At 38.5% G+C, this 27,961-nt stretch overlaps 1 protein-coding gene across 1 annotated transcript in view; it reads right to left on the minus strand.

Annotated features, from left to right (window-relative positions):
• The window catches only part of LOC124721155 (titin-like), a 180,515-nt gene that overhangs the window by 24,438 nt on the left and 128,116 nt on the right, over window positions 1–27,961 (minus strand). Inside the window, exons 3-5 of the mRNA XM_047245975.1 lie at window positions 23,181–23,354; window positions 20,601–20,755; window positions 2,257–2,395 (exon numbers count right to left, since the gene is read on the minus strand). Of these exons, the coding sequence (XP_047101931.1) occupies window positions 2,257–2,395; window positions 20,601–20,755; window positions 23,181–23,354 (468 nt within the window). The remainder of the gene's footprint in view (window positions 1–2,256; window positions 2,396–20,600; window positions 20,756–23,180; window positions 23,355–27,961) is intronic.

Consider the following 27,961-nt stretch of genomic DNA (forward strand, 5'->3'; position numbering starts at 1 on the left):
AGATACATATCCCAAACATTTCAGTACAACAGTATAGCAGTAAAGAATTATGGTGCATTATTTTTTGATACACATACATATGCACTTAAAATCACAGTGAAGACAACTTTTTCAGCAGGAATTGCTGGCTGAAAGGAGGAAACATATGTAGATAGTTGAAGTATGAACTTTTCTGTATTGGAATTGAAATATGTTTTAAATTTTCTACACTTCTGCATTTTATAAACAATCTAGTCTCACAACTGAAAATATAGACAGATGTTACAGGACTCACTTTTTTAATCCCTTGTCTGCATGTTCAGATAATACAAAATCTCACAAATGGTAGAGAATACATTGAATTACAAATATTAGTAAATGAACATCCATATTACAACCAGAGAGTCTGATGTGCACTTTATGAAATTTATAAGGCAATGTCATTTTTCATGTAGCACACACTGCATGGAAACATACACTCTGCAACATCTGATTGAACAATGGAAGCAACAATAAGCAGAATTTATGAAAAAGTTTTATTTCTCATATCAATCGTCTGAGCAAAATGTATGGTCTTTTTCCCCTCTCATAACAGTATTTAATTAATCTCAAAGTTTCTTTACTAATACCTTGAGACGATGAACTAGTTAAATAGTTTTTATGGAACAGTGCAGTAGGTTGTTTATAAAGGAACTCTGCCACTGGGATAAAACATTAATTTTGAATTCAAGTGTACAGAAACTGGAGAGAATATCAGAAACCATACTACTATCAGTTTAAACACTGTGAGCTAGATATTAAAATATTTCACAGGAGTCTGCAACTGGTTTTAACATTCTAACCAACCAGTGAACACTCGCATTTTCCTTCTAATACTTCTGTATGTGACATTATTACTAGACAAACAAATACTACAGCAAAACTGCCCCCTGCCTAACATAAAGGTGCACATTACAAGAAAAATTTTACATAACATTATAGTACAGTATACATATAAAAACAATTTTCATAGTGTGCTCAGTAAGCCCCAAAGCTACTTACACAACAACTATTTTAAAACAATGGTAAGGAGCCTGGCAATCAACTAATAACATCTATGAACTGTTGACAAAAAGGATAACAATCCTCCTTACACTGTAGGATATTTCTACTACCAATGTCACATAGCCTCACTCCATAAGCATAAGACAAGACAGATGGACTTAGTATAAAGTACACCATATCAGGCGCGCCCAGTTAGCTGCGTGGTCTAGCGCACTGTGTTTGGGGCAGGAAGGCATGCCAGTCCCCGGCATGAATCCACCCGGCAGATTAATGTCGAGGTCCGGTGTGCCGGCCAGCCTGAGAATGGTTTTTAAGGTCCACTTCAGTGAATGCGGGCTAGTTCTCCTAAAATAAATAAATGTCGTGCGACCAGGGCCTCCCAGCGGGTAGACCATTTGCCGGGTTCAAGTCTTTCAATTCGACACCACTTTGGCGACTTGCACATCAGTGGGGCTGAAATGATGATGATTAGGACAACACAACAGCCAGTCCCTGAGTGGAGAAAATTTCTGACCCAGCCAGGGATCGAACCTGGGCCCTTAGGATTGAATTCTGTCACACTGAATACTCAGCTACCGGGGGTGGACAGTTCCCCTTATTCTGCCTCAGTTATACTATGTCGGGGATTGCTGCACACACACACACACTGCCTGCACGTACATGTACACAATCATTACCACAGTTGTGGTTACACTCATCTGGTGTGAGACGTTCCTGGAGAGGGGTGGGTCCACTGGGGGCTGAACCACACAATAACCATGGGTTCAGTGTGGGGCGGCAGTGAGGTGAGAGGACTGCTATATGTGTTGTGAGGTTGTGAACCGCTGAGGGCTATGGCGAGGATGAAGCCTCTCCATCATTTCTAGGTCCCCAGTTCCATGCAATACAAAACACTAAATTAACAAGAAGTCTGGTGATAAATAAATACATGCCACTACATCTCTTTCTCTTTACAACCAAATTCTGGTGGTGTAAGTCACTTCCTCCATTAACTTGATTAGCGTCATCTCAGTTGGGGAGCCTGCAGCAGTGTCAGTTACTAACATTGCCAATGGAAATGGATAATTAAACAGTTTCAAAATCTGACAAAACCATTATACTTTAATAACCAATTCAAGGGCTGTATTGATTACTAAGGAATACTTAAAACACTAATAGCAATTTTTGTGACAATTTGAACTGTAAGAGCATGCATTTCATTTGATTCAAATGCAACTTCTGAAAGTGCTTTACCTCTGGAGCCATGTAGTCTGGTGTTCCACAAAACGTGTCAGCCATTCTGTCAAGAAATATCTGCAACTTGCACATACCAAAGTCAGCAATACGGATATGGCCCTCATAGTCTAGAAGAATATTGTCCAGCTTCAGGTCTCTGAGAAGGAAACGGAAAGTACGTATCAATATATTCATACAGTTAAAACACATTTTAAGTTCTCCATTTTATTAGGACTGAAGTAATTAACTGAAACAAAGTTATTGTATAAATGCATAGGTGCAACCTTTTGCATATATTTTCACATCACTTGACGCAACATCAAATTAAAAAAAAATATAGTCACCACTGCACAACAACACTTGTGGAAACTTCCTCTCAGGATAATGGCTCCGAGCACTAGTACATTATTTTTTTTAATACACTTATGTTCAGAAAAAAAAAACAGAACACATTGAACAACTACCAACAGCATATTCATATTCACAGGACATGTACATTAGTATGTTCTGCAGAAATGATTAGCATTTGAAACGTGTTGGCCTGCAGGTTTAAGGTCAACATTGATACTGCAGCACAGCACCACCTACCGGTAAAATGTGCCTGCAGCTCTGGTTGTCACTATAAACCACAAGTAATGGATTGACATGACTTGAGCACGTGTCCAGGTTGCCTCACAGATGTATACGCAAACTGTATCGTCGAATCAGTGAGTTTGAAAGACAGCACATTATTGGCATGAGAATATTTGATGCATCCACCTGGGAAATCGCTGCTCATATGGGATGAGGTATTTCAGCAGTGCAATGGGTGTGTGCAGAATGGTTCACAGAAGGCCGTAACATGTGATGAGGTGGGTCAGGTTGCACCATCCAGACCACCTCCTGAGAAGATCAACACCTCTTCTGAATGGCACTGGAGGACAGATGAGCATCCTCCTTGGCTCTGGCACAACAGCGGAAATATACTGTCAGGGATGACAGTCCATCGTCGTTTATTATGGGATGGGTTACGTATGCATCATCCACTTCTACACTTACATTTGATGAATGTGCAGAAACATGCCAGATGTTAATTGTATATGGAGCAACATCACTGGGGACAGGAATGGCATCAGATAATGTTTTCAGACAAATCCAAATTTGTTCGTTCAAAAATGATTGCCGCATTTTGGTTCGCTGAAGACAGGGGAAGCGGAATCAACTGCATTCACACAAGACATACAGTGCCGACGCAAGGCCTTATGCTGTTGTGTGCTGTTGGATACAATAACAAATCACAGTTGGTGCATGTCCAGGACACTGTGACCAGTGTCACCTACTTGAATGACATCCTGCGACCTGTAGCCATACACCCTTTCTGCACAACACCCCAGACATCATTTTTCAGCCAGACAATGCACGATTGCATGTTGCTGCATGAACAGGATGTCAGCCTTTTGCCCTGGCATGGCAGATCACCAGACTTGTTGCCAATCAAAAATGTGTGGGGTATGGCAGAATGATGGGTGCAATCTGTGACTCGATGTCAACCACCGCAGATGATCTTTGGAACCAGGTGAATTCAGCACGGATGGCTATACCACAGGACACTATTTGCATAAAATGTAGATCCAAGAAGCTTTGATATTGGGTCTGCTCCTATTCCCAACAGACAGAACTTATGTCAAATGATTTTAAATGACTATTAGGAAACAAAGCAAATGACTGATGTATGGTGCATAGACATAAAACAGAACACTGTATTAACTAGCTTTTGAGTCCTGGTTGTGCTTGTGGCAGAAAGTACACACATTTACATACACAACCAGACAGACATCCAGAAGGATGCTACCATGGCTATGCTGATTATTAGTGAGCAGTTCTCTGGGATGATGGATGTGAGGAGGACTTAGAGAAGGGTGCATGGGGGCAAGGAGGGAATAGCAGAGAAGTTCAGGCAGAAGCAGGAAAGACAGATGACTTAGTGGCTGCACAATAAGACAAAATGAGTTGGAAGGGGTTGGGAATATGAGAGACAGAGAGAGAGTAGACAGAGGGGGAGTGAGGAGGCAAGGAGGGGGGAAGAGAGGAAGGTGGAGACAGAGAAGGTGACAGGGAGGTTAAATGAAGTGGGGGGGGGGGGGGGGAGAGAGAGAGAGAGAGAGAGAGAGAGAGAGAGAGAGAAGGGGGGGATGCCTGCATGGGGTTGGAAGGTGGAAGTGGTGGGATAAGGTATTACACATGCTGGACATGGATTGAACGCTATTGTCAATGACAGAAGAGGAAAGAGAGAAGGTAAGGTGAGGCAGTGGGAAACAGGTTAGCAGAGGTTTGGCCAAGGGGATTACAAGAATGCAGGCTATGCTGAGGAGACAGCTCCCACTTGCGTAGTTCACAGAAACCTGTGCTGCAAGGGAGTGTCCAAATGCTGTACACTGTGAAGCAGCTGTCAAAGTCATTTGTGATGAGATAAGCAACAGGTTGGCAACTGGATTGTCAAGTTTTCTGCTTGATACAGTTTGGGCAGTCCACAAACAGGCAAAATGAGTTGGAAGGGGAAAGCTGCACATTATTGCAGCACAGCTAATATGTAATATGGCTGCCTTTTATTGGATAGGAAATGTCTGAGACTGGGCTGTAGTAGTAGGTGGTGGGTGGGAGGGAAGATGGGAGGGTGGATGAATGGGACAAGTGTATGACCAATGGACTGAGAGTTTGGGAGCAGGATTGGAATAGGGATAGACAAGGATATATTGCAACTTTTGTAGGTTGCAGAACGCTACTTTGGATGGTGAAGGAAGGAATTTGGGTAGAACATCCACCTCAGGGCATGATAAGAGGTAGTAAAACCTGTGTGGTTGAGTTTTTCAATGTCAGTGTGATAAACTGGGTGATCAGAGGAGAACTGTTCAGCAGATAGTTAACAGATTTATGAGTGTCAGACGAGGAGTTGGCATGGGAGATCTGTTTGGAGATGAGCTGGTTGGGATATTGATAAAGGCTCCAGTATGGTTATCAGCATATTTTGACAACTCCTGCTTTCCATTACAGATGCAGAATCCACTGATGATGAGGCTGTATGGAACAGACTTTTTGATATAGAACAGGTAACAGTTGTAAAAGTGGAGTTACTGTTGGTGCTTGGTGTGCTTGATATGAACAAATGTATTTATGGAGCCATTTGAAAGTAGGAAATGGACATCTAGGAGGTCTGAGATGGGAAGGACCAAATGAAGCAGATTTGGAAGCAGGTGTTGAGGTTATTAAGGAAAGAGTGGATTTTGTTCTTTCCATGAGCTCAGATCATGAAAATTTCATCAATAAATCTGACCCATACTAGAGGATTTAGGTATTCACTGGACAGTTAGGGTTCTTCTAGATGTCCCATAGAGTGAACAGATAAATAAAGCAAACATAAAGCTCACTCTAGCATGTTTGGGATTTAAAAGTGCCTCTCACTGAGTAGAACTGAAGACCAAGCAGATAGCTTATTTGATATACTTTCATTCTGTGCTGTGTTACAGAATTATCCTTTGAGGCAATATAATTAAGTTAAATAAAGTATTCATTCAGTGATTCATTCAGTCATTGTCACATTGTGTTCCATAAAACCTATCATGAAGCAGAGCCTTTAGAGTTGTGAAATAACTCGTGATATAGATTAACAGACAGAAGCAGCTGCTGCAGTCAACTTCTGTATGTATTGTTATTGTTGTTCTGGTCTTCAGCCCAATGATGGTTTTGATGCAGCTATCTGTGCTAGTCTCCTCTGTGCAAGAAGGCTCTTCATCTCTGCATAGCTACTGCAACTTAGATCCATTTGAAATGGCTCACTTTGCTCAAACCTTGGTCTCACTCTGTTATTTTGAACCCCACAGCTCCTTGTATTAAAAAACTGATGATTACTTGATGTCTCAAGATGTGTCTTATCAATTAATCCCTTCATTTACTGAAGTTGTGCCACAAACTTTTCCTCAATTTGATCTTCCATTAGTTATTCACACTATCCATCTAACCTTCAGATCAGATTAGATTAGATTAGATTAATACTAGTTCCATGGATCATGAATACGATATTTCGTAATGATGTGGAACAAGTCAAATTTTCCAATACATGACATAATTAAGATAATTTAACAACATAATTAAGTTAATATAACCACTTTTTTATTTTTTTATTTATTTTTTTTATTTTTTATAATTCTTGTTTGGTTTTTTTCTTTTTTTCTTAATTTATATCTAAAAATTCCTCTATGGAGTAGAAGGAGTTGTCATTCAGAAATTCTTTTAATTTCTTCTTAAATAATTGTTGGTTATCTGTCAGACTTTTGATACTATTTGGTAAGTGACCAAAGACTTTAGTGGCAGTATAATTCACCCCTTTCTGTGCCAAAGCTAGATTTAATCTTGAATAGTGAAGATCATCCTTTCTCCTAGTATTGTAGTTATGCACACTGCTATTACTTTTGAATTGGGTTTGGTTGTTAATAACAAATTTCATAAGAGAGTATATATACTGAGAAGCTACTGTGAATATCCCTAGATCCTTAAATAAATGTCTGCAGGATGATCTTGCGTGGACTCCAGCTATTATTCTGATTACACACTTTTGTGCAGTAAATACTTTATTGCTCAGTGATGAATTACCCCAAAATATGATGCCATATGCAAGCAATGAGTGAAAATAGTTGTAGTAAGCTAATTTACTAAGATGTTTATCAGCAAAATTTGCAATGACCCTTATTGCATAAGTAGCTGAACTCAAACGTTTCAGCAGATCATCAATGTGTTTCTTCCAATTTAATCTCTCATCAATGGACACACCTAAAATTTTTGAATATTCTACCTTAGCTATATGCTTCTGATTAAGGTCTATATTTATTAATGGCGTCATACCATTTACTGTACGGAACTGTATGTACTGTGTCTTATCAAAATTCAGTGAGAGTCCGTTTACAAGGAACCACTTAGTAATTTTCTGAAAGACATTATTGACAATTTCATCAGTTAATTATTGTTTGTCAGGTGTGATTACTATACTCGTATCATCAGCAAAGAGAACTAACTTTGCCTCTTCATGAATATAGAATGGCAAGTCATTAATATATATTAAGAACAACAAAGGACCCAAGACCGACCCTTGTGGAACCCCATTCTTGATAGTTCCCCAGTGTGAGGAATGTGCCGATCTTTGCTTCTTCAGCACCGTGTTCCAAAAGCTTCTCTTCTCTTCTAGTCTAGATTGTTTATCATCCATGTTTCATTTTTGTACAAGTCTACACTCCAAATACTTTCAGAAAGGACTTACTAACACTTAAATTTTTATTTGATTTTAACAAATTTATCTTTTTCGGAAACACTATTGCCAGTCTGCATTTTGTATCCTCCCTACTTCTGTCATTATCAGTTATTTTGCTGTCCAAATAGCAGAACTCACTGACTACTTTAGGGTCTCATTTCTTAATCCAATTCCTTCAGCCTCACCTGATTCAATTTGATTATGATCCATTACCCTTCTTTAACTTTTGTTGATGCTCATCTTTTACCTCTTTTGAACACACAGTCACTTCTGTTACAATGCTCTTTAAAGCCCTTTGCAATCTCTGACAGAATTACAAAGTCATCAGCAAACCTTAGAGTTTTTATTTCTTCTCTATGAATCTCAATTCCCTTTCCAAATTTGTCCATACCCTCCATTACTGGTTGTTCACTGTACAGACTGAATACATAGGGGATAGGCTAAAACTCTGTCTCATTCCCTTCTCAACAATGGTTTTCCTTTCATGCCATTTGACTTTGTAGCTGTATCCTGGTTTCTGTGCAAGATGTAGATAACATTTTGATCCCTGTATTTTACCTCTGCTACCTTCTGAATTTCAATGAGTGTATTCCAGTAAACACTGTCAGACCCTTTCTGTAAGTCTAAAAAATGCTGTAAACATATGCTTGCCTTTCTCTGTTCTATCTTCTAAGATAAATCACAGGGTCAGTATGGCCTCATATGTTCCTACATTTCTTCGGATCAAACCAGTCATCCTCAAGATTGGTTTCTACCAGTTTTTTTCACTCTTCTGTAAACAAGTCTTGCCAGCATTTTGCAACCATGACTTTCGGCAGTCCATTCCAAAACTCATATTATTCAATTAAAAATAAAATGTTTTAAGCCTATTCTGACTTGCTTCAGTACCTGATGCATTGACTTGTTTGTTGATATTCATTCAAAACTTGCTTTATCAAATAGAAATCATTAGCTAAAGATTGAGCGTAGTTCCAAAACTTGTCTCATTTACTCCAAATGTCATTCCAATAGTCACCTTATCCTACCAACCAATTAAATGTTTTATTTTCTCATCGAAGGAAACATGTAATAATTCTCCCACAATTTTACAGCTGATGTCAATGAGGTCTCAAGAAGTGTGCAAGGTCATGAATTTATATGATTATAATGGAAGAAGGTATTACTCCAGCTTCAAAAGGCAGAGGAAGATGCCATAAATGTGATCCTGCTTTATGGAAGAAAATGAAAGAAACATACAAAATGTAAGGAAAACATCATATTCTTGCATTATGATTGCATAAATAGTTTAGATTGTTGGGTCAATACTAAATCAGAACACTTTATATATTCGTTGTGAACACATTGCAAATATTAAAAGTTACCAATTAATCAGGAATGTAACAATTATACTCCTGTGATTTAATCAAATTTCACACTCGGCTTTTATTATTCATTTCTTTTTGTTTACCACTTCTGTCAAAGAGTTATTGTGAGACCATTATTGTACTGTTATAGACATGGGAGAATGGAACCACCACAATATCCAAAATGCAGTCATAATGGACAAATGTAGAAATGCAGGAAAATAAGGATGTGTCGTACTCAGCAGTTCTGTAAGAACTTCTATAGCTGTCCCAACAAAGGTGAGCAAGATCCTTCCATACTGAAATACCACCAAATGTACAATCCCATTGTAACAAGAGTGATGGAATTGATGTACTATTAACAGGTGAACTAAAGGAGCTCTCAGTATTATCCATTATGAGCATTTGCTTAACCAGGAATTAAGTGATGGTTATAATGTCTTTGCAAATCATCATTATCATCATCTTGCAAAAATTAGTAAGCAGAAAATGAATGGTCTTCTGGGAAATAATGACAACAACAAAAATGAATCATCAGGAAACAAGAGTAATGTACTTTTACAAACAGATAGCCCTGGCAGAAATCAATCTAGCTTGTCCCAAGAGAAACAAGCACAGCAATGACTAATGTATTGAAACATGGAATGGGGACTAAACATGTTGGAGACACTGACTTTCAGACAAAAAATAATGCTAGGAAAGGAATTTATCATTTGTATAATGTAGGAAAAGATGTAGCACAGGTTCCTACGAAAACCGTGCAGAGTTTTGTAGTAGTGAATAAATCTAGACATACAGTAGTTGCCACATTGCCTCATAGGCATGATCTAATTTATAGTTCATGTGTAAACAAAGAAATTTAGAAAATAAACACTGAAAAACAAAAACTGTGTTCAGAATACACTAAATGTGATGTATTGGATATAAGGAAGCTGTACTGTAACTTGCACACCAAGTAAAGTTAGAAAAAATAGTTAAAGAAGGACTTTTAAGGAATAAAATTATCCATCAGATTCCTATAGGCCTATGTCCTGTTGGCAACAGTGAGGACAGTAAAATCAACAAGAAATAAGAAAGAAAATGCAAGACTACTGGTGATCCAAATTTAAATTAAATGTATGTGATGCTGTCAATGAGATACCCAACTACCAAGTCATGAATAAACCCAATCTAAAATTTTATCACCATAATGTACAATCCCAGCACAATAAGAGTGAAGGAATTGATGTACTATTAACAGGTGAGCTAAAGGAGCTCTCAGTATTACGCATTCTGAGCACTGGCTTAACCCTGAATTAATTCAACATACAAAACTAAATAAATTCCTTTTGTCTTTCTACTATTGCAGAAATAACAGCAATATGGGTGAGGTAGCAACTTACATGAAGGAAAATATATATTTTTTGCCCTACCTGACTTAACTGGAACAAATGCTGGAACGAACTATGAAACGGCAGCTACAACAATTATTAAGTTTAACCTCATTATTGCTACAGTTTACCAATCACCACATGGAAATTTTGAACTTTTCTTAAATAAACTGGAGTCACTGTTAAACCAAGTAAATAAAATGGATTGTGATCTGATAATCTGTGTAGACTTCACCACTGATTTCCTCACAAAAAGTAGAAACAGACATGCCCTTTTGAACCTTCCCAGATCCTACAATTTAAGAGCTGAAGTAAAAGCTGCTATATGAGAAACAGACACTTGCAAAACAGCTCTAGTTAAGTTTGTATTCAATATGAGTTTACACAACCTTTATTTAAAAATTTTCAATGCTGGCTTTAGTGACCATATTGCTCAAATATCAAGCTTGAAAATAAAAGGCAGAATTGTTAACACATGTCTTTAAGAACCTCATGTTGAAGTTATATTCAGGATAACATGAACTATTTCAACAGCTTACTAAATTAAGAAAAATGGACACAGGTTTACAAACGTAAGACATACATGAAAAATTCAGCACTTTCACTGATACATTAACCTATTTCCATCAAACTGAATTACAACAGAAATCTGTAACAAACATTTGGATCACAAGGGGAATAGGGGTTTCAGGCCAGGCCAGGCCAAGAAAAGAGCCTCCTTCATAAAATATTTAACTTGAAAAATTCTCCGTCTGAATTATGCATATACCTTAAAAAATATTCTGAACTACTAAGAAAAGTAATAACAGCAGCAAAAGTAATGTGTACTGATGAAGACATTTATAATTCAGTTCATAAAGTGGAGTGTTATATAAAAAATTATCTTGTGAAAACAGAGCACCGCGTAAAAATATAACACTATCATGAGAAAACAAGATGCAAAAACCTCTTAAAAGTAGCAACACAACTAACAACTTTTTCATATGAGTTGCTGATAATATGATAAAATCAAACTTAAATAAGAATACTCTAGCTAATGAATATAAATTAAGTGCATGTAGAGGGTCAATGTACATCAGCTCTGTCCCTCTTTTTCTTTTTTTGCCAAGGGAAAGAGTAGAATTCCCCACAGAATTTAAGCAAAAGCCTCCATCTACATTTATAAGGTTATTTGCAAATTTTATTTCTTCTACTTCCTTTACAAGGTTACTTGAAAATCATATACTTCCTTAATAATGCTATCCCAATAGCTGGAAGACCATTCCAGAATTTCCATGTTGTATTCCATAGGATAACCAGTGCCAAGACAATGTTCTGCAATAGCTGATTTCCTAGGATTTTGTAAGCATGTGTGGTGCTTATGCTCAGTACACCAGCCCTCCATGGTCCTCATAGTCTGACCATTATATGATATGCCAGAATTGCATGGCATATGTTAGACAGCTGCCTCATGCAAACCAAGATCATCCCTAACAGAATCTTAAGGGACCGTAATCTTAGATGGATGTCAGAGAACGCATTTCACATAATATTTCTGCAAAATACAGCTAATCTTGTTGGTGAGACACTCTGTGTAAGGCAAAAGGCCTTAGACCTTGCAGCCAACTTGGTATTATCACAACTCACCTGGTGTACAGTTGGTTGATAGCATAATGTACATCTGATCTGTCTTTCATTATATCCATTCTGATGAAAGGTGACCTCAAGGTGGCCTAACTCAGCTGACAAGCTGTCAGAATCTGAGGTGATGTGGGCCCTTCAACCTAAGTACAAAGTACATCTGGCTTTTTCTTGGGATTGGCTGGACAGTGATTCACGGTTGCATTCTGACTGCGAATTTCATTCTGTAACTGCTCAGCATTTGGCAACATTTTTACATTTCCATGGCTCTGAGTCTAATATTATACCTTAATGTTCTGTGATAAATCTCATGGAGAAAGCTTTTGACAGTGTATCTTTATCTGTGTTAGGGAAAGATTTAAATTTTGCACTGCTGCCAGTGGTTAATTTTATCAGTTCTGTTAAACATGCTGTTCTAAACCGCCTCCTGATGCTACAGAGGAGGTTAGGAGGCAGGTATGTCATGTGCTGACTGGGAAATGTCCACGCAAGAGTAATATAACAACAGCCAAGAGGGCTGCTTTATGTTCACTTAAGAGTGGATCCAGATGTTGTTATTTTACCTACAGACAAGGTCAATGCTACAGTTGTTTCGGACAAGCAGGATTATGTTTAAAAGATGTAGTGTTTACTACCTGCTTCAATGTATTGCAGGATCAGCACTGACCTCACAAAAAGTGTTGTGAGAAAGACCAATGGCCTCCTGAAGTGACGTTCCCTGTCACAGGAGACCATCAAGAGTCTTAACTGTTGTTGTGCTGTTTTCCCTATTTTATACGGCCTCCAAAACATTCATAATGAAGGGGTTCCTCTTAGGCCGATTGTGAATAACACTATTGCTCCCACATTTCATTAACAAAAGATCTTGCTGCTCTGTTGAGACCACTAGTAGGTCACAGTGAGAATCACATTAAGAATTAGGTGCATTTTGTACATCAATTAGAGGTAATGCATCTGAATTACTCCAATATTCTAGTACGTTTACATGTGGTCTCTCTCTTCACTGATGTTCCCCCGTCTGATTAATTATGGTTAATTGCAGTTAGGTATGGTGTTGAATTAATGTACCTATTTCACCTTTTTGTTTAAAGAGCAGTACTATGAGCAGACAGATGGCACCGAGATGGGAAGCCTGTTGTCACCTATAATTGCCAGTTTATTTATGGAAGACTTTGAGGAATGCATCTTGGAGTCGGTGGCTTTGAAACCTAAGTGTTTTTTTTTTTCAGGTACGTAGATAAAAGTTTTGTTGTTTGGCCTCACGGCAGTGGGAAATTGAGCTACTGTTTAGAACACCTGAATTCAATCCACCCAAATATTCATTTCAGAGTGGAAGTTGATCAGGATGGCTGCCTCCCCTTCCTTGATGTTATGGTGAGCAGGGAGGCTGATGGTACTTTGAGAGATGCTGTTTATTTGAAACCTACTCACACTGACATGTAATCTACAGGCTGATAGTTGTCATCTTCAATACGAAGGGGTTCTAGTACCTTGGTTCACAGGGCCCATGTCATATCAGATCCTGCAATTGTCAAGTAAGTTAGCCCATTTTGTGGGCACCTTTTGTCAGAATGGTTATAGTGAAAGATCAGATGTGCACTGCACTATTCACCAACCATGAACCAGGTGAGTGAGTATAATACAGAGGTGGCACCAAAGTCAACAGACTTTTTACCTTAGGCCTGGAGCAGTTCAAAAAGGATTGGTGATATTTTGCAGAAACATTACTTTAAATAAATTTTTTGATCACCAGCTAAGACTTTTAGTTCCTGTAAAGGATGATATTGGTTTGTATAAGGCAGGTTCCCATCATATACCTTGCAAGTGTGGAATGTCATATGCTGGTCAGACTATCAGAACCATGGAGGACTGGTGTACACACACGCTTACAGCAGCTGAGCAAATCTACTGTTGCAGAACATTGTCTTGACAATGGAAAATAAAAAGACACAGATTTTCTGGCATGCACTTTAAGCAAGTTATGTTACAAATTGAGATGGAGGTTCTTGCTTAAATTATGCATAGGACACTGTTCTTTCCCTCATAAAAAAAGGACAGAGTTATTTCTACCTCAGCTACTGATTATTAGTTTTCAGTATCAGTCGTCTTTGTGTTTGTGTGTGTGTGTGTGTGTGTGTGTGTGTGTGTGTGTGTGTGTGTGTGTGTTTTTTTCACATGTGCATTCACAGAAATCTTTTCAGAAATGATCTACAAACTGAGGCTTTAAATTCTCTTGCACAGCACTTGCTTGCTGCAGTTTTGCCTTGAAAATGATGGTGTGTGCACCTGCCAGAATATCTGTGGTTGTCAATGACAACACCCGGATGCATTCTCATACGTTATTTGAATTCTAGTTGAAATACTTACACATTTATGTGACTGCTGACTTCAAGCAGGCTCTTTCCCTGATGCACTGAAAACATCTAATGTTATTCCAGTACATAAAAAAGGTGAGGGAGACAATGTAAATAATTACAGACCCATCACAGTTTCCTCTTGCATTTACAAAATTTTAGAAAAAAAGTAGTATCACAAACTTATGGAATTTGTAAATAAAAGCAATATACTATGTAATGAACAACATGGATTCAGGAACATTAGAATGACATCTATTGGCATTTATGAGTGCACCAACGGCATACTAAGCCTGACAAATAAGAATCAATGGGAATACTTATTTCATCTATCAAAAGCTTTTAACATGGTGGATCATAAGATTCTGCTGCCAAAGTTTGAAAAATATGGTGTGCTAGGTCTGTCCAACAACTGGAGCAGTTCATTACTGAGCAATCGTAAGCAAGCATCATGCATGAAGCACACAAATGTCAACCTAAAAGCTATTTCTAAATACATGCCAGACTATAAACCAATTAATTACAGTGTACTCCAAGCATCAGTAATGGGATCCTTCTGTATGTAAATGATCTAAGCCTAAATGCGAATACACATAAAATGGTCATATTTGCAGTTGACACCTCAGTTATATTAAAAGCAGAAAGTAAAGAAGAATTACAACAGTCAGCAAACATTGTCACAAAACAACTTGGCAGCTGGGCACAGAACAAACAACTTGTAATGAATAGTAAAAGAAATACCTATCGCACTGAAATTCCACCATGTTCCAAACAAGAAGATATGTACCCCATTTTTTTCTCTATCAACAATGAACCAGTTGGTAACCACATGGAAACCAAAGACTTAGGATTCTGGCTACAAAGGAATTTAAAATAAAATAAACATATTGAATGCCTTAACACAAAACTGAACAAAAGAAGTTACCTTATTTGCACACTAAAATCATGCAGCAGTGAGAAAACAGTAATGAGTGCATATCATGTCTACTTTCATCCTACAAAGCAAGGTGGCACAGTGGTTAGCACACTGGATTCACATTCAGGAGGATGACGATTCAAACCCATGTCCAGCCATCCTGATTTAGGTTTTCTGTGATTTCCCTAAATCGCTTCAGGCAGATCCAGGAATGTTCCTTACAAAGGGCACGGCTGACTTCCTTCCCCATCTTTCCCTAATCTGAGCTTATGTTCCATCTCTAATGACTTTGTTGTCAAGAGGACACTGAACACTACTATCTTCCTCCTCTTACTTTCATGCTCACCACAAATATGGGGTCCCATTCTATGTAAACTCTAAAGCAACTATCAGCCATTTCAAACTCAGAAACAGGGGCCATTAGAATCATGTTTTGATGCAAACCCAGAGATTCATGCAAACCTCTACTTCAGATCTCTGCTATTCCTTCTTTAAAACGTACCTACATTATGGAAGCTTTTATATTCTTTAAAATAAATGTAATAGGTAGAGTACATATAAACTGTGACCATCACGATCACTTTACCAGACTGAACAAAAACTTAAATATGATGCAAATAAACACATCTCTATGCCAAAACAGTACTTTCCACATGGGAGTTAAGCTTTATAACAAATTTCCTAATTATGTAAAAGTAATTACTAAAGTTATATTTACAGCATTACTACTTTTACTCCATTGAATAATATTTAACTGTATTAAGTGTACTACATAAATACTTAATGTATGAAGTGTGTTATTGTGATCTCAAGTAAGTGTAAATAGAAATCATTTTTACTTGAATACTTATTCGTTGACTTGTCCAATGTCTTAGGCATAAGCTGCTTTGTAGACAACAGAACAAATAAAATGCCATCCACAATATCAGTTTCTGATCACCTGTCACAGGTACATGATTCACATGCATTCAAATTAAGGGAAAAATCAAGCATGCAAAGGTTATGTGCATGCTTTACATGCACTAGACTTAAGGGAAATATTGAGCATACAAAGGATACACGATCTAAGCATTCAGTTATGATGCAACTTAGACTGCACAAGCTGAAATCGAAAGCTTCGTACACAAAACTAGAAGAGAAAATGGTTGATATGCTTACAATATTGACAGCCAGAAAAATCTGGTTAATCTTAAAATACCACATGAGTTTGCTTTTTACAGTTAATAGATACACACCTATAATTCAACAGCTCCAGTGGGTCATTCACATACTAAACCGACGACAGACACAGGCTGTCTAAATATGATTTGTCTAACTAATCAACTCTGCAGCTTTGTCCTGATGGCTGCAGAGGGCAGAACTGAAACTCTACAGCCATAAAGATGCACTGCTATTTTCTGTCAAAAGTGAGTCACCCCAAATGTGAAGTGTATTGAACTGATATTCCACATCCTTTTTCCCCATCAGACAGAGTGTTTGGACAAATAGAAAAGGGAATTAGCACTCGGTTTGTAATTTGTGATCCAAAAGAGTACGAAAATATTTTCCCATCACATTCTCAAGTTTTTAAACTGGATGTGGAATGTACAGCGAGAGACTGGAAGAAGACTGCAGAAGAAATGATGAAGAAACCAAGTAGCTATCATTTCAAATTTTCTTCAGCTAAGTACTTTACTTTGAGCAATGCTTCAGAAGGAAATGTGACAGTAAAAGCAGAACCAAATCATAACACAAATTGTGGTTCTGGAAGGTCTGTGAGGAAGACAGGTAAATGTTTTATGAATTTTGGTATTCTGCCAGTTGTGTCATCAGAAGTGCCCTTGAACTAAGCCAAGATTCACGACATAAAGCATTTGCCAGAAAAACATCTTGGATTGAAGTAGAAGCTGAATGTGCAAAGGGTTTTCTGAAAGAGTTTATTTGCATCTGATACTGGAAAAACAAATGACTCCCCTGAAAAGACAATCAATGAGTACTGTGAAATTCAAGAGACTTTGATAGACTTAGTTATCTGAATTCTGTATGATGAATAATGAGCAGATTCATGATTCTTCACTATGCAATGCATTTTTAAAGTTTGAATAAATGAGTTTCAACTGAATTTATTAGCGCTACCCTAAACATATAAAAAAGAACTATATTATTGAGTACTCGAGCTAAGCAATTTTAGTGTGCTGATCCAAAACTTGTCTAATCCTATGTTTAAAGCAAAATAACTTATTTCTCAGTGGGAATATTTATATTTACAATTACACATGACATACTATATCAAAGTTATGCATTCCTATCAGGTAAAAAGTACAATTTATCCAGAATGAGATTTTCACTCTGCAGCCGAGTGTGCGCTGATATGAAACTTCCTGGCAGATTAAAACTGTGTGCCCGACCGAGACTCGAACTCGGGACCTTTGCCTTTCGCGGGCAAGTGCTCTACCAACTGAGCTACCGAAGCACGACTCACGCCCGGTATTCACAGCTTTACTTCTGCCAGTACCTCGTCTCCTACCTTCCAAACTTTACAGAAGCTCTCCTGCGAACCTAGCAGAACTAGCACTCCTGAAAGAAAGGATATTGCGGAGACATGGCTTAGCCACAGCCTGGTTCGCAGGAGAGCTTCTGTAAAGTTTGGAAGGTAGGAGACGAGGTACTTGCAGAAGTAAAGCTGTGAGTACCGGGCGTGAGTCGTGCTTCGGTAGCTCAGTTGGTAGAGCACTTGCCCGCGAAAGGCAAAGGTCCCGAGTTCGAGTCTCGGTCGGGCACACAGTTTTAATCTGCCAGGAAGTTTCATATCAGCGCACACTCCGCTGCAGAGTGAAAATCTCGTTCTGGAAACATCCCCCAGGCTGTGGCTAAGCCATGTCTCCGCAATATCCTTTCTTTCAGGAGTGCTAGTTCTGCTAGGTTCGCAGGAGAGCTTCTGTAAAGTTTGGAAGGTAGGAGACGAGGTACTGGCAGAAGTAAAGCTGTGAGTACCGGGCGTGAGTCGTGCTTCGGTAGCTCAGTTGGTAGAGCACTTGCCCGCGAAAGGCAAAGGTCCCGAGTTCGAGTCTCGGTCGGGCACACAGTTTTAATCTGCCAGGAAGTTTCAGTACAATTTATGTTGCCATTAATAGGCATTTAGTTGTTTGCAACTCCACTAAACTTTCTTACAATGGACAAGACACGTTTTGGAACACACTGCCTGATTTAGTAAACTGATGGCTCAATAACATTCACATCCACCAGTACCCACCTTCTTTGGAATAGTATATTACTTTCTTCCTGAAATCTAAGGTCACTTCATCTACCTGCTGTACGTTGTATACAAGATGCAATATGTTTGTCATTGCTGACCCTCTCATGAATCTGAATAATTCGAAGGGAATTTTGTCTATCTAGGGGCCATGTTTCAATGATGATCTTTGAGTGCTCATCGAATTATTCTTGCAGCACCGTATCTTCCATCTCCTCTTCATATACTTCCTCTACTTTTTACACCGTACTATCTTCAAGTCATTTCCTTGTATAGCTCTTCTATGTATTCTTTACACCTTGCAGCTTTCCCTTCTTTGCATAGTACTGTCTTGCTACCTGAGCTCTTAATATTCATAAACGTACTTCTCTTTTCTCCAAAGGACTCTAATTTTACTATAAACAGTATCTGCCTTTCCCTTAGTCATACAAACTACTGCAGCCTTTAATTTCTTGCCTAGCCATTCCTGCTTAACCATTTAACACTTCCTGTCAATCTCATTTTTTAGATACATGTATTCCATTTTGTCTGCTTCATTTGCTGCATTTTTTTATGCTCTTTATTTTCTCCTTCCATCAGTTAACTTCAGTATGTCTCATATTATTCACAGGTTTGTACCGGACCTTGTCTTTTTGCCTATTTCAATTTGTGCTGCATTCATTATTTCATCCCTCAAAGTATTCATTCATCATCTGTTGCCCCCCCCCCCTTTATTTTTCTTTGAGGAAATTGTTACCAATTTTTGAAACTCTTAACAACCACTGGATATTTCAATTTATCCAGGTCCCACCTCCTTATTTTCCTACTGTTTTTTAATTTCTCCAGTTTTAGTCTGCAGTTCATAAACAGCAAATTATGGTCATGAGTCCACATTTACCCCTGGAAATGTTCTGCAGTTTAACACCTTGTTTTGAAATCACAGTATTACCATTACATAACCTACTTGAAACCTCCCACTATTTCCATAACTCTTCCACACACACACACACACACACACACAAACTGCTTTCATAATCCTTAAACAAAGTTTTATTCATGGCAACAGTGTCTGTTCATGCACAACTGCATTTATTACAGTGCAATGTCCTTCAGATACGTTTGTATGTCTTTAATGATGTGCAGCTGTGAAAGCCAAGATATGAATTCACATATAGTGTATACATAATAGGTTGGCTACTTGTGACAAATGAAAATTTGTGCCGGAGCAGGATGTGCTGGAGCAGGATGCGAGCCCGGATTTCTGACTTTTCATGAGTGGTTCCCTTAATCACTTCAGCTATCTAAGCATGCCCTCCAATGCCGGTGCAAATCTCCATATGTCACTCAATCACAATCCAAATGCTTGCACTTTCATGAAACCAAGCACAGGAAGACTTGTTACTTTTGGTATCATCATTTTATGATACTAAAATAACAACAGTCTTCCTATGCTGTTTCATGAAAGTGAAGGCATCTGGATTGTGACTTGTGACAAATGGAGATTTGGATCGATATTGGGGGCATGCTTGGATAGCCAAAGTTGTTAAGGCAATTGTTCATGACAAATGGGGAATCTGGGCTTGAGTCCAGGTCCAACACAAATTCTCATTTGTCACAAATAGCCAATGCTAGTATGTATTTACACCATGTGAATTCATTTCTTAACCAAATGTGTGCAATAATTAAATTACATACTGTGCCAAATTCTACAGCGTGGCTTCCCCTTTCATTTCTATTCCCCCGACTATATTTTCCCCTTCTCTTCCATCTCTTTTCTCCCATTACCTACTATAAATTTCTAGTCCCCCATCACAATAAAATCTTTGTCTCCCTCAATTAGCTGAATAATTTCTTTTATCTTATACATTCTTTCAATCTTTTCATCATCTATGTAGCTAGTAGGGCATAGAAACTTGTACAATAGTTTTAGGTGTTGGCTTTGTAATGGTCTTGGTGACTTTGTAATGGTCTTGGTGACTTTGTAATGGTCTTGGCCTCAATAATGCACTCACTATGCTGGTCATGGTAGCTTACACATATGCATATTTTGTTATTTGTTATAGTACTTATTCTGTAGCTGTGATGAAGCTAGAAAAATTATGAGGGCAAGGGAAAACAGAAAGCTTGTGACAAATCTTTAAAATCTATGTTTAGCATGTAACTAAACATCCAAGGAAATGGAATCTGTTTTTAATGCACTAAATGACAGAAATGAAAATAATAATTAAGCATGGCATAAATAAATGTAAATAGTCCAATAGTGCTTTTACCTGTATACTATTCCTTTTTTGTGCAGGAACTTGAGGCCAGAAACAATCTCAGCTGCATAAAACCTTGCACGTGGTTCAGGGAATCTACCACTCTGCTGTATATGAAACATTAGGTCACCACCATTCAGGTACTCCAGCACGAACAATAGATGTGACTTGGAAAAAGAAAAGAAAATATTGGAAGTGATGAAGTAATGCAAGCTAAGTAAATGTGGATGTTAAATCAACTGATAAATAAAATATATGAAGCTAATTTTTGTAGAAAAATATTACTAAGATTCTCAATTAATGTAATTTCTAAATGCAAGTAGGAACTGGAAATCTCTTAACCTCATTCTCCAAGAACTAAGGAATAATGACTGAATGATATAGCAAAACAAAATTTCTAAATAATAATTTATGTTTTATATACCTACTTTTGTTAGTGTCATTGTTACCTTCACTTGTCACTCACTCACTCATCACAGGAGACAATTATAAGGCAGTCTGAACATTCAAGTACACAAAGGAATAGTAGCACACACAGGCTCCAGCTTGCACATAGATAATTGTAAGGTTTTCTGTATGGATGCTGTCATTAGATTGGGTGATATCACCTATATTGTGACTAGTATTCATGATGTCCTTACCTTGATCTAGCTTTCTTTAACTCTGTAATATGCCTACAGAGAAATGTTGACATGGTGTCTTGCATGACTTGTTCTACATCTGAATTCCTTCACAATGTATTTTTTATTGTTAGTTACATCAATTAAATGAATGAACTGTTGACAGATTAGTAAATCCAATGGCCACACATCTAATTAATGGGCTTAGTTTCTTCCTAAGGACATAAGTGCTTGATGTTCTGATGACACACTTTCTGCACATAATGTATTTCACCTAAACCTACTAACTTGGCTTCATTAATTCTGATTGTCTCCATTCAAAATTTCCAGGACTGTCAATTCTGCCTTCCATAATCCTTGAACAGAAGATGAAATGGAAGAAACATTGTGGTAAATTTGAATTATAAGAAACTCTTTATGCACCCACAGAACAAAAAGAGAAACTGTTGACTTGCAATATTCTCTTCACATGTAGTTTTATGTGACATAACTACATTTCCTGCTTCCTTACACAATTAAACAAATTCAGTTTCTCAGGTGCTATGAACTGTTAATATGTGTTTCTCTCTCTTACTTTAAGCGATCTTGAATGGATCATTTATTAAAACATCTTCCACTCAGAATTGTTTAGTATTTCTGTAATCCAATATTGTATGGTTTGAAAAAGTCATGATAACTAAACTGAATATTTTCGATTAGTTCACTCACATTGGGATCTTCAGCTTTGAGCAATATTTCTTGATAGCCAATAACACAAAAGACTTGAATGAATACCCTTTTGTATGGTATCAAGGTGCAGTTTTGTAATCCACAAATATTATAAAAATGTATGTATGTTCCACATCTCATTCTAAACCACTGAACCACTTTCAACCAAACTTGGTAGTACACATACCACTAACTGTCAGGAAAGAGATACTGCGGAAATAAGAACCAGTAATTTCCTATTAGGGTATGAGTGATAACATGGAGAGAGAAGAGGTAGGAGGGGATGGACACAGAAACACGGAAGGAGAAGATGGACAAAGAGGGAAGAGGACGAGATGGACAAAGGGGAAAGGAGCAGATGGACAGAGGCTGGAGGAGCAGATGACAGAGAAAGTAAAGAGGAGGGGATGGACAGAGAACAGAGCAGGATGAGATGGACAGAGGGAGGAGTGAGGAGAAGATGGACAGAGGGAGGAGTGAGAAGGAGATTTACAGAGAGAGGAGGAGGAGGAGGAGGAGGAGGAGGAGACATGATGAGGGGACGAAGAGATGGACTGGGCGGAGGTGATGGATAGAGACAAGGGGGGAGGAGATGGGCAGAGGGAGGGGGTGGAGCAGAAGATCTTCTTGGAGGAGGGGGAAGGAGATGGACAGAGAGGGGGGAGTGAGGAAATGGACTAATAAAAGATTGGAATAAAACCATAATTTAAGAAAGATAAAGAAACACAGATCAAAATCGATGAGTCACAAGTGCAACTGATGTTACCTTGTGGATAATGTCATTTGTAGTGTGTATCTCACAGAAAGAGTAAGAGGAAATAGATAACAATTTTTTCATCAGAGACAATGTGATTAGAAACTGAGTGAAAACTCAGACTGCAAAAGAATGGGACAGACAATTACCCATGGCATTATTGAAAAAACTATCCCGCTATGAGCTTGAAACAGTTTTATCTTTTTTACATAGTTACCTGAAAAAAGGAAAAGAATGGAAGATATGATCTCAGGCATTTTAATGAAACAGAGGCCACTAACTTATTTGAGTTTTACAAGAAGTAAGCAGGTATGGGCAAAGTAGATTTATGACCCAAAATAAGTTATTAATTTGTGGGTTTTTATATCACGGACAGAAAGAAAGAAAGCAACAAAAGGTAACACAACACAGAGAGCTGTGAAATAAAGAATAAAACATCATTAAAATCTGACATTTCAGGCTACATGGTGAAAAGAACTACCTGAAGAAATATGAGATTTGGATACTTACTTCTGTTTGAAATGTGCAAAACAGATGACATAGGTATGGATGTTTAGTCCCAAGGGCTAAAACCTTACGTTCTATAAGTGTACACTCCACGTCATTATCCTCTAGCACCACATCTTTCTTCAGACACTTTACGGCATAATACCTATCAGTCCCTTTCAGTTCAGCAAGCAAAACCTGTAAACACGAGAAAATGAATTATTAATATATTTCTTGTGTGGTTCCTGTGAGAGCGAGAGCTGTAAAAGAAATTTAATGTTTGTAGATAAAGCAGAAAAGACCCAATTACAATAGTTGGATACAGAAATGAAATCAGATATTCTCATAAAATTTTTGGTGTAACTGCTGACAGTTCAAATGGAGCTATAGTAATTTCTACTGTTATTATCTTAGTTCTAAAACTGACACATCACTGGACTGACAAATCAACTGGAAGTCAAAGGATGATTCACCAGTTACCTATCATAACAGTTTTGCTCTTGTTTGTGCCAGACCTTTGAAAGAAAGATGTTCATCAAAATTTGAATGAACTTATAAAACAGGGCATAGAGGTATAAAGAAGGTCAAATAACAACTTTTTGTCTAGACTTTAATGTTGAGATGTGCACTAACATTGCCAAATTACATATACAACAAAAAGGAATATACACTTCCTTAAAATTCCATTGGTGTCTTCAAGTGCTCCAAAAGCTCAGTCTACTGCAATACATGTTGTAAGTCGCTGATGCAAGAAAATGTGGACAGACTGAAGAGATTACTTTGATATCTTTTCACATGTTGCAACAGTGTGATTTTTGAAATCTTAATGGGTTGTTGGAACTTTTGCATAGAATTTATCTTTTAGTTTACACCAGAGAAAAAGTCTAGTGGTGTCAAAACAGGTGAATGTGTGGGTCAGCTGATGATGTCTTCACATATGATCCAGCAAACAGGAAAGATCTGGGTGAGAAGTTGCCTAATTACAAGCTAGTACTGAGCCAGGCATCTATTGTACTGGTACCACATGCATCTACATATTTGAAGTGGCTCTTCCTCAAGGAGAGGTAGTAGCACTTCAGTAAAAAGTTGTGCTTATCTTTAACTGTTATGACCACCTCTGTGAAGTAAGTAACCATCACACATTTTCCAATGAACCTGCACTTAACTTCATACTCCACTGCCTCTGTTGTTTAACCTGCTACAGTCAATCTGGATGCTCAATAACCCCCCCATAACACATTCAGCTTTCCATAATTTGTAAAGTTAGCTTCATCAATAAAGACAATTCTATGAAGATAGAATCTACTGTCTTGATGTCACATCAGAACCAAATAACAAAATTCCATGCATCCTTTGCAATCCCACTGGTTCATCAGCTGGTAAAGTGACACATGATATGGATCAAAACTCTCTGCATGCAAAATGTGAAGATACATATGAATGTGTGGTGTCTGTTCTTTCGGACATGTCTGAAAGAACAGATACCACACAGTATCCGCAACTGTGATACATACTATGCATACTGAAGGTGAAAGGGGGGGGGGGGTGAGGGGAAAAGTAAAAGGGAAAGGAGGGAAGGGGGGAAGGGGGAAGGAAAGGCAAGGAACTATTTATGTCAGCTGCATCAGGACTTTATGCAGCATCAGTGGTGCGCCGGACTGAGATTCAAACTTGGAATATTCTGCTTACTAGGAATTTGCATTAACCACTGTGTCCTCCAAACAGTGTTTATCACAACTGCATAGACTAAGTCGGCAAGCCTCTAAGCTGACCCACATTCCCACCAATCCACAATCCACAATCCACGTCCGTGTCCTTCAAGTGTGTTGCTTTGAGATTCCTGGAAGAGGTCAAACATAATTGTGCATCCACACTGAAGGTGATGGATTCATTGCCCACTGAGGCAAATCAATTTTATGGAGGCATGGTTTCTGTTCTTTCTTATCCTCTGCAGAGTAATCCAGTGCCCTTACAATAACAATTTTTTGTACATTTTTTGAGTTATCATCTTTGTTGGACAATGTCTGGCAGGATACCTATGCACGTACAACTCAACTCTTGAAACTTCCTGACAGATTACAGTTGAGTGCAGGACCAAGACTTGAACTCTGGACCTTTGCCTTTCACAGGCAAGTTATTGCCTGACTGAGCTACCCAAGCACAACTCACGGACCATCCTCAGAGCTTCACTTCTGCCAGTACCTTATCTCCTACCTTCCACAGACTTCACAGAAATTCTCCTGCAAAACTTGCATGACTAGCAATCATGGAGGAAAGGGCAGGTTGTGAGTTGTGGTTGGGTAGCTCAGTTGCTAGAACACTTTCCCATGAAAGGCAAAGGCCTTCTCTTCGTTACTGAAAATTATTATTCTACTTGTTTCTTTGGATTTGGATACTCCATTTTTGTTCTGGACTTTAATTAGCACATCATCGGTCGAACCATAATTCACGCAATCGTCAGAATTATTTCCCGTTACTTCTAAAGTTTCCCCAATTTCTAACGAATATGTCGACATCATTCAAATGAATGTCCAAGAAATTAACTAATGAGTAACACGGATGTAGGTCTTCAGGAGAAGTAAGTGATTTAGATTGTATACCACGTTCTTTATGTTTCATCTTTGTAAGGCTGCAAACATTAATTGGGTTCCATATTACTGTGAACCACTGTAACTAGCGAAAAGACAGATGCTGTTAGCAAGCATATACGAAGAAATCACAAAGAAAATTAATACAGTTTTTTCTCCATTTTTAACACTTACTCATACCGCAAAGACAACTGCTAATTATTATGGATATTAAATGAGCTGTAAATTCGTGCAAATAGTAACTGTGAACAACTATCAACAGAACGTGAAATTCCATTTACAAATTACGATCGCATTGTGCCATGTTACCTATATATCGACGTACTGGCAACGAAGGATCTGTTGGCAGTGTGTTGCGCATGCACTGTCTGCTACAGCTACGGCATGTGTGCACGCTTCTCTAGCCGCCTGGCGAGCTACGAATTTGTCAATTTTCAACATAAAAACTACTTGCAGTGCGTTTCTTCCCTATGTAAAATGTTTCAGGGCAGGTTTAGACATGTCTGATTGGACCATTCACTCGCAAGGTACCGTTTTCACAGCCATCATACGCTTCGGAACAAATACCTGGCACCACACCGGCCGGCCGAAGTGGCCGTGCGGTTAAAGGCGCTGCAGTCTGGAACCGCAAGACCGCTACGGTCGCAGGTTCGAATCCTGCCTCGGGCATGGATGTTTGTGATGTTCTTAGGTTAGTTAGGTTTAACTAGTTCTAGGGGACTAATGACCTCAGCAGTTGAGTCCCATAGTGCTCAGAGCCATTTGGCACCACACTAACCGATGATTTGATGGTGATCCTCGGCCTGTACCCAGCAGACACAGCTGAAAAATGTCGTGCGGCCTCCGATTGGCTCTGTGAGGGGTACTTGACGAAATTTCATCAAATAACGAAACAAAGAATAACAAACAAAGCCCATCTCCTGAACTGGAAGGTGATGTATGACATAACAACTGAGAGAACAGAGGAAGTGGCCAAAATGTGCGCCAGCTTTTCCTTAAAATTCGCGGACGCCTAGCCCTGGACCACGCAAACCGCAACCGTATCGTTGCACATCACACATCATTGTTACGGCCCATATATTACTGTTTACCTGCACAGGTGCAACAAGAAACATAATTATATCTGTCCATGTTCTCGTACGGAAACGGTCTAGCCCCTAGCTTTTAATTGTACTGTCTATAACGGAATTAGGGAATTTATAAGGGAAACACGAACATCGAAGAAATCGCGTATGGTGGACGATGGTAAATGATGTCGTTAACATTATTTTTTAACACAGAAAGTACAAATTCCATATGTTAGGATACGACATTTGCCAAATTCCCCTAAAAAAATTATCCGTTCAGCTTAACACAGCAGCAGTGAAAATGAGAGCGCGAACTCGAGCGTGATTGTGAATGACGGTCAGCTGTCGGTTGCAACCAGTGTTGTGGAAGACGTATAAACGATTTATATGAATGCGAGTGTTGTGTTCACGAATATGCATGTGCAACCAACATCGCAGCGCCAAATCAGGCAGAATCCACAGTACCACGTCAGACCCACGCCGACACAACATGAGCAGCACACAAAAAACATTAAGTTCACTATAGGGCATGAGAACAACGACAGCATTAACTTCATGGATTTAAAAATCTCCTGCAAGAACTATAAACATTACTTTGGAATTAGCAGAAAACCAAGAGTCGCTGATGTGGCTATTAATAGCTCGTGCCACACTTCTGAATAAACACATCATTCATATTTGCAATGCAGGCAACTCTTAGTAGCACGGCGTACTAAACACTGCTGAAAAAGGCAGTCTCATGAATCTGCTTGAGCAGATGGAAATACAGGTTTCCCCTCCGTAGAGCAGTCAGGCTCATTTTCTCTGGTATTTCGGCAGATATTTGAAATTTCGGTTTTTTTAATGTGTAGCTGGAGGCTGGCAAAATAAATCTGCTCATTAAATCTTTCACGCGATACCCAATGTTGACAGAAAGTGTCTGATCGTTTCCCATTACAAACAAAATGATTTTCAAAGTGAAATTTTAAGTGTCCATTCGATAGATGGGTTCCGGTCTCTAATTAGTCTAGTGCCACATTCGCTTTGTTGAAATCTATTAACAGGGACATTAAAACAGGAAGAATAACCAGTAAACCAGATATGACTGAGCTGCGCTGCTGCATGGCGGAAACAGCAAACACGGGCTAGAGCGCCACACGAGTCCCAGCTA

Source organism: Schistocerca piceifrons, chromosome X, assembly GCF_021461385.2.
Source record: "Schistocerca piceifrons isolate TAMUIC-IGC-003096 chromosome X, iqSchPice1.1, whole genome shotgun sequence".
Classification (NCBI taxonomy): domain Eukaryota; kingdom Metazoa; phylum Arthropoda; class Insecta; order Orthoptera; family Acrididae; genus Schistocerca; species Schistocerca piceifrons.